Raw genomic sequence first — 15,886 nt, 5'->3', positions numbered from 1 at the left:
ACTTTGCAAGGCTAGATACAGTAACCACATAGAAAGTAATGGTTTGCAACAGCAGGTGAGTCTTTAAATCTACAACATTTTTCAGTTCACTTAAGTTTCTGCTAAGGCCTTTCATTTTGAGGCTTTCTTGCTTTGCCCACTCTGTGACATTTATCTGATTTCATTTTATTTTTCATTTCATTATACTGTTTCATTTACTTTATGAGGGCACCTTTTGACATTAGCACACACTACAGAATTTCCACCTGGAGAGGAACTCACTCTAAACTTCTTGAGATAACACCTTCAGTGAGAATGGGGAAAAAAAAAAACCCCAAACACTTTATAACAGCAAAGTACTCCCAAATTGAAGAAAATGTTTAAAAGATAAAATGGACAGAAGATACTGTAAGCTAGCACTGGGGGCACCAGGTACTGTAACAGATCACAGCGAACCCTGCTAGATGCTGTAAACTATTTCTACTTAGCATGATGCTATAAATTCATCTCCCGCACTAACAGAGGCATTTAAATTTGTGCTTTGAGAGGCCAGGAAGAAACTCACACCATGGCAAAAATTCAGTGCTCCTCTGTCAAAAGCACAGCGAACAATGCTTTATCAAGAACTATAAACAAGACTTCAGCACAGGACAATTTTTCAAGTCAGCAGTGAGTTTATTAATCCAAAGGGTTTCTCTCCTCTAGGATAAAGCCAAAATTATTACGAATACATCTCAAGCATTAACAATTTTAAAGAGTAACCATTTGGGGTTAATGGTGTTTAGTGCATACAAACCAGCAGGGACAGGCAGCAAACTACAGCACTACTGTGAATGCTTGTTCACTTGATGTGCGTTCTGCATGCAGAATTTGTACTGAACGGTATGACAGACTCATATAACCACATCCCTGGAGAGGCAACCCGGTGGTAAAAGCAGCACACTGCATGCTATAAAAAAAGTAGGATGTGATTCTATGATTTTTGTCTACAGAAGAAAAATGACTCCTTCAACAGATTTTGTAACAATGTGAAAAGCATCAGGCGGCAAAGCACCCAGAATGGGTTTCTCTGAGCCACGTTAGTGTATCACTGCATCTTCTAAACTCCTAACATCTCCCACATAAGTTATCAATCCATGGGAATACCTGGATGAGAACTACAATCCTTGCACATCAAGCAGAGCTGGAGCCTGAAACTGCATTTTAAATCCTGGATTATATGGCACTGTTCGCACTTCTCAAGTAGTACTCAGGGCTTTCAAAGATTAGATACTGTTTTGTCAAGTATTTACTTTATCTTACAGCAACCTATTACTTCAGGCACTGATGCGAGACCTAACACACACAAAATGTATAAATGCCCCCAGAAATTTGTCTGTAGCTCATTACTTTTGCATTGGCAAATAATACAAAGCAGTCTGTACATCCAACAACACATCAGCAGAGCTTTTGCATGTGTTTAAGCTTCCTGTTTTCTAATCATGCAATTCCGCAGCTAAGCTGCTCACCTGCCTCCTGCAAAGGTGCAAAACAGGATCCTGAATGACCTAATAGAAAAGGTTACATAAAACATACACTCAGTGTTTTCTAGATAAAGTACTCCTCCAAGTGAACTCAGTATCAGCAGAGAGCAGACACTACACAAATAGACTTCTGTGTTTTCCTAATACGTAACTACTGAGTTCCAATACCTGTGGTGAGTGATACTGTGTGACTCTTCAACTCCAGACTTAAAAAGAATTCTGTGGAAAAACCAGGTGATAGCATAGCTGATATGAATGCCCACTCAATTTATAGCAAAAAATATAAACCTGGCAATTTAGAGTAATGAAAGTAGAAGTGAATAGAGAAAGTATTTTTCATTTTACAAAGTGAAGGTGCAGCTTTTTAATAGATATTATATTAGAACAGTTTGAAAACAGAAAAGCAAGTTTCCCATAGTACAGAACAATCAGTTGCAAGGTGAGATGAGAAGGGCCAACTTAGGAGGAAAGGGAAAAAACATGATTTAACATGTTTAGCATATAATAATGATTCAGATAAAGAAGGTAAGTCAAATATTCCTATGTATGTTCTCTTTAAATAAGAACAGGGAAAACAGTTTAAAGAATGGAAGACATTAAAGCAAAAAAATAATAAAAAAATTACCACATGGATTTTAAAGGCTTTAAAATGAAGAATGCACCTCTTATTTCCACAACAAAAGTAACTTTCAAAGAAATATCTAAAGTATATTTAAAAGTATCTTTAAAGAGATACTGTTACACCAAATAGCCTTGTCAGTTAAGCAAGATAGGTGAAAGATCTTACTAAATTATAAACAGCTTTCTAACAGTGAGGTATTTGATATGGAATCATAAAAGGAAAAGTCTAGGCCTATGGATGCTCCTTTTCTTTAAGGTCACGAATGACTACAGGGCCTCATCAGAAAAAATTACAGAAGGAAGTAAAACTTACTGACATACAGGCAGACTGTTTTGGAGAGATGTATCTGCTTTTCAGCTTAAATGTTAGAGATCTGAGAGTTAAATGCCACACAGAGTTCTGTAACTTTACCCTTTCATGCATTTGAAGGTCAGAAGCAGATACCAAGTCACTATAGCACCTCTAAGAGGCACAGACAGGAACAACCAGAACATCCTCTTCTAATAGAGGGCAACTCTGCAATCCAAAAGCTTATCTGGAAAAAACTATGAAAAGTGAGGAAAGACATCTGCCTTCGGCTACAACGTTTAGAATAATTCTGTAAAGGAAGCAAGAGTGACAAGGAACGTTCCTCAGCTTGCCTGAACTTCATACTCAGCATTTTGAGAAACTGGAATCTCTTTGAAATGAGGAATCACCTGGTTTTCCATGCCAGGATTTTTAAGATTATAATCTTGCTGTATTAAAAAAAAAAAACAAACAACTGATGTCTGACAAAATATTTGTAGTTTCTATGATTGCCATTCCCTGGATTTGACTTCAGGGCAATTATTTGAGCAGAGAAGTTATTCAGAGGGTTTTAATTCTTCTTTTAAACCATACAATTTACACATATCGCATCAAAAACCATCCTGGTTTAGACTTCTACCATATTCTGCATTTAATGTATACAGTAGTTTTCTTCTAAATGCCTCTAATATTGAAACATGGAATCTTCAGCCCTTATACAATTTTTACTACTGTGGATACGAGGGCAATTGAGACAGTTTAATTAAGTAAAAAACTCAAGATGGATTCTACTAATTGACTTATAAGTGATATTCGTATACTTAATGGGAAAGAACAGATATTTGCTGTTTATCAGCCTCTGTTGCTAGAGATTGCTGGGGAAAACTTGTAAAATATTCCTGAAGTATAGCAAATCTACATCTTTTCAGCTATGTATCACACACTTAATAGATACTGTGCCCTTCCAGCAAACATCAAAGTGGGAGAATGAAGAACTTATAAACATACTTTAAGAAATCAAACTTTTATATGTTCTTTCTAAATGGGAATGGAGAGTCTCTATAAATTCTTTGTCCTCCCACTCTGGTTTCATCAATGCTATGTGTTAAGTTCCAAGATGAGAGTAAAGATATTTGGCTTTCTTACAGATGGAATATAATGCCATATTGTAGATTGTGAGCTGGCACTGCAGCTAGACCATATGTGTCACTACCAAATGAGAGCCCAAGCCCACAGAACACTAAGCAATCTGCACCATAGCCTTCACTGGGCTGATGACAAAATAACAAGGAAGCTCAAGGCCTCCTCATGATGCTCTACATTACAATCCCTATTAATCCCAGGGCTAACAAAATTTGATTTTGTAATTTGGAGAGTGCCCTCTAAAGGCTCAAAGGGAAAGAACCTCAAGCAGCTACATGGGAATCCTGAATGAAATTTGAGGTAAAAATTAAGGGACATATTGAGTCTCTAGAAGTGAAGGAAAAGACTTTTAATATCACAGAAAAAAAGCAATCACACACTGAACGAAAACTAAGCTATGAAGTCCAACATGCTACCTCCTGTTCTCTACAGATTTTGTCCACGACCCACTCTTACATAAAAACATGTGGAGAAAGTCAGATTTGTTTTACTCACCTCAAGGAAAAAGTTGACCAGGTATGGATCCTGCTTCAGTTTTGCACATACTATACAGAGAAACTGAATTTCTTCATTCTCTGTTGGTGTTGCCAGAACTTCACCACACAGCCTGATCAATTTCTGTCACATAAAGAAAAATGAGCAATTAAGACAGGAAGGAAGTTACAGCTTTCTTCAGGAGTTGTGGATGGGATTTTTTACCATTCACATACTATGATGGTGTGTGATTACTGAATTGAATGTTTGCTCTAAATTTAAGACTGTTGTGAAGATTTCTTTATTATTTATGACTTGTACTACAGCTGCAGTTCAAGAATCTAACTGGCAGTATGTTAAAACTGATCCTATACTTAAGCAGTAGTTTAACTTACTCGAGAATAAAAAAAACATAAAGATATCATTTGCTAAAACAGAGTAAGAGAAATTTGTCATACAAAAACACAGTTTACTTAAAAATCTGAACAGTACCTGCACTGGCCTATGCACATTGATGTGGGGAAGAAGAGGTTGCCGTATTCTTCCAAGAAGTTTTGTATAAAAAGCCAAAACTTGCTGTTTCATTCCTGGAGGACACTGGAACAAGAACAGATGAACACTAACAGTAATGTAACAAGTGTGGAGAGAAACATGTTTCTCACTGTCATTTGGAACCGCTAAGATCAAACAGGAATCATTTATCCATACTTTCAATTAATCACTGTAGTGCAGATTTCCACAATCTTTCCAGGAAATATCCCCATCAATACAGAGGAAAATAAACTCTGAATTAATTGCCTAATAGTCAGATTTCTTTTAGGATATTGTGCCACAAAACCCAGCAATTCAATGAGTCAGTACATACGAATACACGCTAATAAAATACAAACATCTGAAGTGTCCACCAAAGGTTTTTTAAATCAATGAGCCATTAACCCTAGACAGATTATGCGTTTATAAATGCACAGATGTTCCAGGACAAGAAAACGCTGTTGCTTTCCCTGAGATTCAGCAGAATATAAATCATAAGTGTCTATGGAACACCCATGCCCATGTTCTACTGCTTCCCATACACAGTGTCACATGAAAGTACTTTCCTATCTCCATCAGAAGTGATGGCACGTGGCCCTGCACGTACCTCTGTTTCTGGCTAAATCCTCCCAATTCTCACGTCCTAACACAATATAAGAAAAGCTGTTACTTCTTTCTATACATTAATTTTAATCTGCATAATTTCCCTGACCTGGTTCATTATGCACACCCTTAACAACAGTTCTGCTAATAGAAATTAGTGAACAGAGTGTGTGGCAGCAGCCAAGAAGAAGCCTAACCTGCTACTCCTGCCAAGGTAATTATCCCTAGGTTATCAAACCATAATTATCACTTAGTTGTCAAGCAATTTGTTACAGAGAATGACAAGTTTTGAACCACCAGGGCACATCAACAGCAACACAGTAAGTCTAAGTGAGTGCTGTGGAAGGGTATTATTCTCCTAACAGATCTTTGAAACATCCTGCAAGCACCAAAATGTGTATTTCAGATGTATCAACCCACAAGTGGCAAAGCATAAAGACAAGCTGTACAAGAATTGCTTGTAAAGGCATACCTAAATGAGTGCAAAATTACTTAACTCTTAGCAACATACTACAAATTACTTGCTTCATGTAAATCTAGATTTCTTCTTGATTTGTTGTGAAGTTTGTAACTGCTAAAGAAGTCATATTTCTGAGCAGTTCTGTATTTTCACCACATCGGTATCAGGCATCATAGCTTGGCTAAAGCACAGGAGGTGCAATAACACCAACTGTAGAGATTTGGTTCTACAGAAGCAAGAAATATCCTAAGTTCAGACAGCTAGTAACTTATATTGTCTGTGTACATAAAATTAAGTAGATTAAAAACTCTTGAGGATGTGTGAAAGGTTAAGTGAAAATGAAACCACAGAGAGCTCTATTCATCCTTCCTTCAGGACACACCACGCTTTTCTAACTGCACCTGCAGTTCAGTACAACGGCTGCCAAGTTAATACATCCTATGATTCATCCAATCCCATGAATTTCAGTTCCTAAGTGTGCCAAGAAAGACATCAGCAAAAATGCACGAAGACCGTGAAGTTAATTTCATGTGCCACACAGCACATGTGAGAATGACCAGACAGCACTGCCATAGGCTGGAATCGTGTCAAAGATTCAGATGCACAAGCTGTCTTGGGATCAGCTTAAGTCAATGGTTTCTGACATGGAGTCCATCTGAGCAGTAACCACTCACATTCACAAAATGGAAACATGGTATGTTATTTAACGTAGCACTTTTCACCCAAGAATCGCCCAACACTAACCAGAGGGGTGGAAAACACTGTCTTGTGGATGTCCTACTTCTAGTGTTTTCCTACTTCTAGTTTCAGTCAGTATCAGAGTCCTGATTAATAAATCTGTGTTCTGCCTTAGTCAGCAGCTTACTGGTTGGTTCACTTTGATCACACTTGTGAAAGACTATTTATTATCTGTGATACATTGATAACGTAAGCAAAGAGCTATTTACTGCATCCTGTAGCATCCCACACTACCATCTACTCCAGATTTTCACTCCCTATCACAGCCACAGCCCATACAAAAGATAATCTGCTCTGCAGAGTAGTACATACATCAGCTTTTCCTAGCGTGTAAAGTGTCTCCAAAATCTTGTGATGTAGCAAATACTCCATACACGGCCCCGTTTCACCTGATTCCCTCTCATTTTCTTCTTGAACTAGAATATCCAGCATCTGTTCCAGGTGAGAAGGAATGTTGGTATCAGTCACAGGTGCTTTGTCATCTAAATAAGAAAAAATACAATAAAAAATGACAACTATTGGTCTTATTTTTCTTAAGTCCAGTCCCAAATTTAAGATTTAAAAATAAGATAACTCATTTGAGGAATATTTTATATGAAAGTCACAAAAACAGACAGTAGAAAGCTATCACACAATTTATATATGCATATATACAGTCTAAAAGATAGATATACACATTTAAAACATATATGAACACCTAGTGGACCAAATTTTGAACATAAAGTGGAGGTTCTGGATGTTCAGTTTTAAGAAATCTTACCTAAACAGCAAAAAACTGCAGAGCCCTGAAAAATGAAGTTGTTTTTTGTTTGGTTGGTTGTTGGTTCTTTTTGTTTGTTTGTTTGTTTGTTTTTTTACATTTCTTAAAATGAGCTTTCAGACCCATATCTGAAAATGTAAACTGAAATATACATTAGGCAGGTATTTAACCTTGCATTGGGATAAAGGTGAAATGTCAGATTTCAAAACATGCATTAACCACACAGTAAAGAAAACTTTTGCAGCCAGAAACCAAACTTAGTAAGAGTGAGATACAATTCTCAATCTTTCAGTTAGCATCCACTCTGTCTCAAGAACTTCCTCTTTGCACAGCATTCTGAAATTGAAAAACAGATCAAATTAACTAGCATCTGACTAGTTCCTTTGCTAACTAGATAAATAAAATGGCTGTTCCAACAATAACAACAACAAAGCCATCCATGATCTATGCTGTTTATTCTTTATGAAATTTTAGGTTTGGTTCTTACACTTTCTGCATTAAGATAGCATTCTGTTCAATGTTACAAAGGAAAGGGTAAGATACTGATCAAGTAGTGAAGTCATGAAACACTGGATTTATGTCACTGGCAGTGGGAGATGGCATTAACATGCAGTAGAGCACATCCATATGTGTACAGATTTTGCTTTTTTTTTCAGCTAAATTCTCCTTGAACAAACAGCCCTCTAGGGAAATAGCTACTACTTTTTATGTGATCATCTAAAAATAACTGCCAGTTGCATGCAAATAGCAACAAGAGCACAAGGGAAAACTGCCACATCAGAGTGATTTTGGTCTCTACCACAACCTCTAATTATCCTACTGTTTGCTGCAGTTTCTTAGGGATAATTCTGCTTCCACAGAAGAGCACAGAAATCTATCCACTGACCGAAAACTTATTTTTCACAAGTCTTTTGAAAGACTGTGGGATAGTTCAGCTTTTATTCTGTACTACATAATCGTATCTGTTCTCCTCTACCACTCTCATTTCCACCTTGGGAAAGATCACATGGCATTCTGATAGATGAGTATTTAGAACAGGGGTCAAATTTCAGTTTGCAGGAGTAAGTATTGGCATAAACAACATCACCTGTGCCAGACAGAAACACAGACTGCATAGCTACTCTAATAGAAATGCAGAATCTATCTTGAGGAAAGCATGGCAGCATTCACCTTTTAAACTACTAAACTAGAATTAAAAATTGAAAATGGATGTGTTGCATATCTGCTGAAGGAAACCAAAGAAAAGGTTAAGAACAAACAACTACAGCCATAATTCCACAAGAATACCGATTTTGTAGAAGAGCAGAACTTTTTACATGGGTAAACAGTGACAGGAGAAGGAGAAATAGTTGTAAACTAAGGGGGAAGAGATTACCATCAGATGTCAGGGAAGTTTTTTCACTGAGAGAGTGGTGAGGTGCTGGCACAGGCTGCTCAGGGGGGTTGTAGATGCCCAACGTCAAACAGTAAAAAGGTTAAAAGCAGGCACTACATGCATGTAGCTGTCTGTTTAATTTAAACAGAATACATGAAGGCAGAAATTGGGTCACATATGAAAAGGGACAATTCCCCATGCAACAGTCAGGAAATGACCTTTCTTCCACAGCTGTTTGTGCTCACAATTTTAGGGATAAAAAGAGGTACACAATATCTCTAATTAATAATTATTATTCTTGATATTTTGATGAAATACATGACTCATTTTCTTAATCTTTTTAACAACACTGAAATTGGGAACTCTAGTTTTCACACAAAGATGTAAAACCAGAGCATTTTTTCTCTCACCTGAAGTCTCTATGTAGTAATGAGTGATTGCCTTCCAGTGGTAAACAAAATCTTCTTGTAATGGAAGGGAAGGTGCAAGCTACGGGGAAAAGAAGAAGAAAAAATAGGTTAGGAATTAAATAAATGTGTTTCTGCAGAGATTCAAGTGAATTTTGGAATCAAACTACTACAGACTAATGGAGACCCATGTCTTACTGACTAGACGTGAACACCACTAACCATCTCACTGATGTCTCTACAACCAGACAATCTATTCAAAGCAACACAAGAAAAGTGGATTTGAGCTATTCAGAACTCAGAATTTTTTTCTACAGTAAAAGTCATGTTTTTTTCTTAAAATCTTCTCTTGATGCCATCTTCCCTTCTTATAAGCTGTCCTTCTTCCCTCCAGTCTCTTAAAAATACTGATTAGCTTCTGCCAATTAGCCCCAGCTTCTCGATCTTTTTCCTTTTTACACATCAAACCCACCCTTTGGAATTGAGGCACTGTTCTGTCTCTTAACAAATGTGCTACTTCATTTTTGAAAAAAAAAAGAAGCTCCTTTTTTTCTGAAGGAATTTATGAGCACAGCTGGCATGCAGGAAAAGGAACGTGCTACAGGAGCAAAGCCATGGTGTGGGTTTAGTCTCTTTGAAAAAGCATCTCAACTTTTCTACATCAGTGTTTGCCTTGAATTTAGTGGCGCTTTATACTGCTAAAGACATAAACCTGACTATACGAACCTCACACCAAGTCCTGATAAAAAAAAGTGGGATACTAATGCTTCCTGACCCTTTGCACACAGGACTTCGAAATGCAAGAAGCAGTGGTGCTCGGTAACTATCTGCACTTGTAACACGTGATGAAATGTGCCCTCACACACGGTAGCAGGCAATCAAATTTACACTGCTTATCCAGTTCCTGATAGTCTGGGGACTGATGAAGTCTTTCGTATTTCCACAGCCAGGCACTGAGAGCAGCACAGCTGTCTCTGCACACCTCGCAGCGCTCAAACCAGTTTGCCTTATTATGAAGTTTACTATGATATTAAAAAGAAACTGAACAAACTGAAGAGTGAGCACAAGGCATTTTGTCTCAGACCTCACACGTCATGCTTGCTGCTCTATGCTGAGCAACACAATGATCGTTTCGTGTAATAAAACTATGCCAAAAACTCAACTTAGGGTGATGAGCAGAGACCACTTTTGAGAAATAACAGGCTTTTCAGACCATACTATTTCCAAAGTAAGACAGGGGAACATTAAAAATTTATCCTTGTCTGATGCAATTTTCCTTTCCACTTCTTCTAGCTTCGTCTGCTTCCAGACGAACTCAGTGCCTCTGAGCAGTGCCAGGAAGAGGCTGCTTTCACTTCCCAGCACTGTCAATAATTTATCCACAGAGAGATCTCAGACATCCTCTCCCTCAACAAACACCTCAAGGGTCAGAACTCAGAGAAAAAGAGGTAGTTCAGGGACAGGTCCTGCCCTATTTAATTGAAGCACTTGGTGATGTCACAGACCTGTGTCAGATCGAGGTGCACACACAAGTCAGCCACAGCACAGCCTGCACATGCAGCACCAGATGATGGAGGGATCCCTACTGCATATACGTGCCTATTTTCTGCTAACGAGTTTCCATTCTGATACATGCTTGGTAAAAGCATTTTAATCTTCCTACCCCCAAATTGCTCTTCCTACTGATGATGGACCTAGTAAAAACATGCCTTTTACAGCACAGCTATTTCAGGGCATATTTAAGAGAAATGTAACTCTATCAGAGCTATGCATTAACTCAGAGAGAAGTGAGTATATATACACACTGCCAAACAAATGAAAAAGAAAAAAAAATCTCTTTTCTTAGTTACTCAGATACAAAGACAAGGTAAAGGCAAAAACTACTATCTCACCTCATACACAAAGCCCAGCACTGGAAGCACTGGAAAAATGCAAGTGCCCTAACGTGTGCTTTAGCTCATGTGCTTTAGCCTTTCTTGGTCAGGTAAATCTAGAATGAAGTTGTAGGTTCTGATCCACGATGAATTATTTGCTACCAGCTGAGACTGAATATGCTGTAGTTGCCAATCTTAATAATCTCTTTCTAAAGCACAGGTTCTTGCATGCAAGATACTGAAGCTAAACAAAATTCACTGTGAAGACTTTTAATTACTGCTATTTGTTTAATTAGGAGTTATTTTAAAAGTAGTTATTTGTTGCAGTTATATTAATGCAGTTACTCACATTCTTACCAATTTTTAGCTATTGATTCCTAATCCCAGTTAAAAAATCCCCTTCTGTGGAAAAAAACATCTCAAAGGCTGTAGCGTGGGTGTTGTTGGTAATCTAAAAGGCCAGCACTCACTGAGCGCTCCCAAAAAGCAGCCCATGAGAGCAGATGCCCATTAGCTATTCCATCTGGTGCCCGACTCCAGCGGACGAGCTTCCTGGGAGCGACTGAATGAGCGTTCTCATTGAGCAGCTAAACTTAGCACATGCTGCCCTATCGTTCTGGTGACAATACGTTAGTCATGATCAATCCTTGCAGAGAAAGTGCTGTACTCAGAACTGGGGAGCTTTGACCAGAGCTACAGCCTTCTGGTTACAAAATCTGTCCAAAATACAATTCCACTAAGCTTTCAAAAGTATACAGAATTAGTGGTAACGCAGGAGAAAGCACAATTAAGTCAAGAACAAAGACATCTATAAATATTCAGTATATCACAGAAACTTCTCTGTGCATTTAAAAACCACGACTGTCGTTTTCATGTACGCTTGTCAAAAGTGCAATTCAACACACACACACACACACAAAACAACAGAAAAAAGTGAAGTTGGTGACATCCCTCAGTATCTTTTGGACAAGCTGGCAAAGATAAGAAAACAGTGCATGAAAGATCAACAGCTGCTGGCTGGTCAGAGGGGAGGGAAAGTGAAAGCAGAAGCTGGGACAAAGAGAAGCAAAGGGAAGTGCATGCTCACTTCCTCGACTGAAACACAGAAAACACAGCAGTCATTCGATGTTTTTCTTCCATTTTCCTGCTTTACCATTCTGAATGTTTGCCCTGTGGGAAAATCTGAAAAAAGGCTAATGCTTGAATGTTTGTTTTATTTCTTCAGTTGATGAATGCACAGAATTTGTAACGGTCATTGCTTTCAAATATAAAATTAAGACTGCACACGCTTGCAAGCCATGCATTCAATTCTGCCATTACAGTTTGTTAACAATAGCTCAATATTAAAGCAAGCAGCAATGTGAGCTTATTACACCAAGTGGGCTCAAGAAAAATGAATTTTGGTCTGAGTAGTTATGCAGTTAACAATTTTGGAGCAGTAATCCGTAGCAAATGACCAAGAAAATCACCAAAATTGTCTTGTTTGATTGTAAACTACAAAATTTGAAACAATTAAAATCATAACGGTTCTGCTCGACGTGCACAGCTCCAACATATCCTCTCAACTTCACTATTAGCACGAAACATCTCATGAGAGCCCAAATCATAGCAGACGACCGCTGTATAGGCAAGGTGTTTGCTTTCTGGAGACACAAGTGAAGAACATGAGACAAGAGGAAAAAAAGAAGCCTAACTTGCAGCTTTGTTACTGTACACTACAGTTTGTATCTTCCAGAGAATACAGCATTCCTAGAGTAATCTGGGGATAAAAGTGTATCAGTATTATAAAATTAATGGAAAACATCTTGAGGAGGACACATACAGAAACTGCCTGAGATTCAGGAATACTAACCCCATAAAGTAAAAACATTTGTATTCTGCACTGCAGAACAAAGACTGCAGTCTCCTCCACCTCTCTTACCAACAAACCCAACCCTTCCTACAGCTGCTGCTGTCAGGACAGTGCCACAATGGTGGTTACTCATCCAGATGCTGCACAAAAGCAGAACACCTTAATAAAAAGCAACTGGTCTCACTTATGCCTCATCACAGTCCTGCCATGAAGACAATCAATAAAAGAGCAGTACACTCACAATGAGCAAAAGGCAAATACTCCACGCATATTACACTGCCAACCTTTGGAATGCCTTGTCATAGTTTGGAGAGATGGCACATTGAGGATAAGATAACAACTATTACCTAATAACATAAAAGCTCCTGCTATTTAAACACGTGTTTAGTATGCAGGCTCTGGACGCTGAGGCAGGAGAGGAGCTTTATGTCAGTGCTGTACAGAGAAATGACGGGGAGAAGGGCTACCTGAACAATTTTGATGTAAAGAGCTCCCATCGATGAAAGCTGAGCCTCGGTGCTTCTTCAAGCATATTTAAGTGACCAACTCAGCTGAAAACTGTTCAACTGCAGACGAACTTTCTCCAGGAGGTAAGCACCCAAATCCTCTCAGAATGTACATCTTTAGTTAACACTTCTGTTGATGAGCCACAGTCAGACCCAAAAGTGTTATAAGTTTCTATTTCTCAGCTCTGTGCTTGAATCATTGGGACAAACTTCTTAGATGAACTAAAAAAGCACTCCTCCTTCTTTTATGATTCCACCTTTCATGCCTCGTGCAGTGCTAGATATTTGTCACAATCCTGGAAACACACAGCATTTACTACTGGGAGCTCTGTCACAGTGGTGTTAGCAGAATGAGGCAACCCTCAAAGGGACAACACCTTTGAGCAAGGCCACATAAAATGTTTATTCACAGCGGTCACCTGCAAAGTGGTGTTCACCAACCTGCTCCTGTCTTTGTCTAATTTAAGGGTATGTTCCATATTAAGTCTTTTCCCATTTAAATAACTGATCTTTCCAAGTATTATATAAATGATATAAATACAGTTCTTGTCCTTTTGTGCAGAATCAGTAATTCTTCTAGGAACACCTCTTATGAGTTACTTGAATTGGTAAGCTTGATCATCCACTCCTGTACCACTTATTCTCCTGTGCTTATACAAAACATGGCACAGCTCACCCTAACCAGATTTCTTTAGTTAGGCAGTTGCACATTTCTGTTTATCTTCCAAGGAAGGCACTTCTTACTGAAGATATTCACCTGTGACTGTACCAGGTTTCCAAATAAATACTTCCATCGTTACGTTTATTCCCAGTCGCAACTGCAACAGAGCAAACTAGGAAGCAGACCCTATTAATACACACTTAATTGACACATGCTTAATTTTAACACCTGAACAGTTCCGTCCAAGGCTGCAGGACTACAGGCACGCGTACAGCTAACTCAAGTACTTGCAGCACGGAGGAACGCATTCACACACACAGAGGTTGCACCTGCCATGGGATGTGATTTACCACGTAGGCTTTTCTGTTTTCAACCATCTGGAACTTTTCTTCATCATCTCCACCAGCGTCTGACTGTCAGAGTTAACACCCAGCCGACAACTCCTCCCTCCACGCTCAGCTCCATAGGTGCCCCGGCTCACCCCAAACCCAGGGCCGGCAGCCATAGGGCACAGCGCCCGGCCCCAGCTGCCCGCAGAACCGGACCGGAGCGCAGGAAGCAGAGCAGCGCTCCGGATAACAGCAGCAACGCGGCCTGCAGCCACGGCAGCAGCAGCGACAGGCCCCGCCACTCTGCTCCCCTCCGTGCAGCCATGGCACAGATGTTTTGGTCGCCACGACGAAATGGAATTAAGCACACACGACCGCCGACCGCCCCAGCTCGCGTTCTCTATCCCCATGTAATTAAAACAAGACACCAGTAACGAGAAGGTGCTTGGCGGACGCGCCTACATCACACAAAAGCCCCGCGGACGGCTAGCTGGGGCTCGCAGGCCGCAACAAAAAGCTCCGGAGAAGTTCCCCGAATTCTCCTCCTTCTCGATTCCCTACACAGAAACGCCCCGGCGGCACCCCGTCCCCCGCTCAGCAGCTCACAGCGCCGCCGGGCCGCAGCGCTCAGCCCGGGGCGCTCCGTGCCGCCCGCAGCCCGGTCCCACGCCAGGCCGCCCGCTGCCCCCCTCTGGAGGCCGGCCTCCGTTTCCCCGCTCCTCGCTCCGGCGCAGCGCGGCCCGCCGGCGGCTAGGCCCGGCCCAGATCCCCGGCGTCGCGTGGCGAGGCCCGCCGGCGGCCTTACCGCCTCCACGGCGTGCTGCAGGATGGAGGTGAACTTGGAGAACATCCTGTCCCGCGACTGCAGCAGCCGCTGCCGGGAGGAACGCGAAAGCTCCTCGATCCGCCGCCGCCGCTCCAGGGTGAGGGCCGCATGCGGGGTCCCGGCCGCGGGGATCGGGAGGGCGGACGGACGGCCGCCGGCTCTGCCTCTCGCTCGGCGGCGGACGCGGTGGCGCTGACGCCGCCGGGCTGCGGCTGCCGAGGCTCCTGGTGCCCGCCCCGGCGCGGCCTGCAGGGGCCGCCACCCCCGACTCGCGGCCCCCGCTCCGCCCCGCTCTGCCCTGCCCGCCGGCCTCGGCGCTACCGCTGCCCCGCTGGGATTGCCGTGCGGTTGGGCCGCCTCGGGGCCTGCCGGGGTTGGGCTCTCCTCTCGCTGTCCACCTGGTGTGTGGCAAATGTTTCTGGGTCTGTGCCCCTCGCCACAGGGAGCGGCCTGGCTAGCCGTCCCGGCTGCGTTTCAGTGTTCCTTGGGTGGGTCGGAGTCTGAAGCTGATGTCTCCGTGCAGCAGTGCTATCTTCAGGGTGACAGGATGGGTTGGGCAGAGGCCTGGGTCTCTGCGATCTGGGGAATTGCCATGTACGTAATGTGAGAGAGCTCATGGCAGTGCATCTCACCTGTTGCACTGCTCTTTTTTTCCCCAGAAGATGGATAGTATGCGTCTTCCTCCCTTTGAAGAAGACCAGGTGGGCTTTACTTCACCTCCAAGCCAGATACCTCAGAGAAATTCCTCACCCTCCCCATTGTTTCATGCTGTGGGAAATGCAGAGATAAGGGAGCTGGACAGAGGTTACAGGGGCAGCAGGTGGGCAGTGCCATGTTGGGTGGCACTTGGTTGGATGTTAGGAAAAATTTCTTCTCATGAAGAGTGGTGAGGCATTGAAACAGGCCAGACTGCGTAGGAAGGTGGGGCAGTCACC

General features: G+C 41.4%; 1 protein-coding gene across 1 annotated transcript in view; it reads right to left on the bottom strand.

The window, feature by feature from the left end:
- The window catches only part of FHIP2A (FHF complex subunit HOOK interacting protein 2A), a gene marked incomplete at both ends in the record, with an annotated part of 29,993 nt that extends 15,018 nt beyond the window's left edge, over positions 1–14,975 (bottom strand). Inside the window, 5 exons of the mRNA XM_079535613.1 lie at positions 4,051–4,173; positions 4,522–4,626; positions 6,674–6,843; positions 8,907–8,985; positions 14,931–14,975. Coding sequence (XP_079391739.1) covers positions 4,051–4,173; positions 4,522–4,626; positions 6,674–6,843; positions 8,907–8,985; positions 14,931–14,975 — 522 coding nt within the window. The remainder of the gene's footprint in view (positions 1–4,050; positions 4,174–4,521; positions 4,627–6,673; positions 6,844–8,906; positions 8,986–14,930) is intronic.
- Between the last annotated feature and the right edge of the window lie 911 nt (positions 14,976–15,886).

Source organism: Tetrao urogallus, assembly GCF_951394365.1.
Source record: "Tetrao urogallus genome assembly, chromosome: 5".
Taxonomy (NCBI): Eukaryota; Metazoa; Chordata; class Aves; order Galliformes; family Phasianidae; genus Tetrao; species Tetrao urogallus.
The sequence above is the reverse complement of the archived record's forward strand: the minus strand, read 5'-3'. Positions and strand labels throughout refer to the sequence as shown.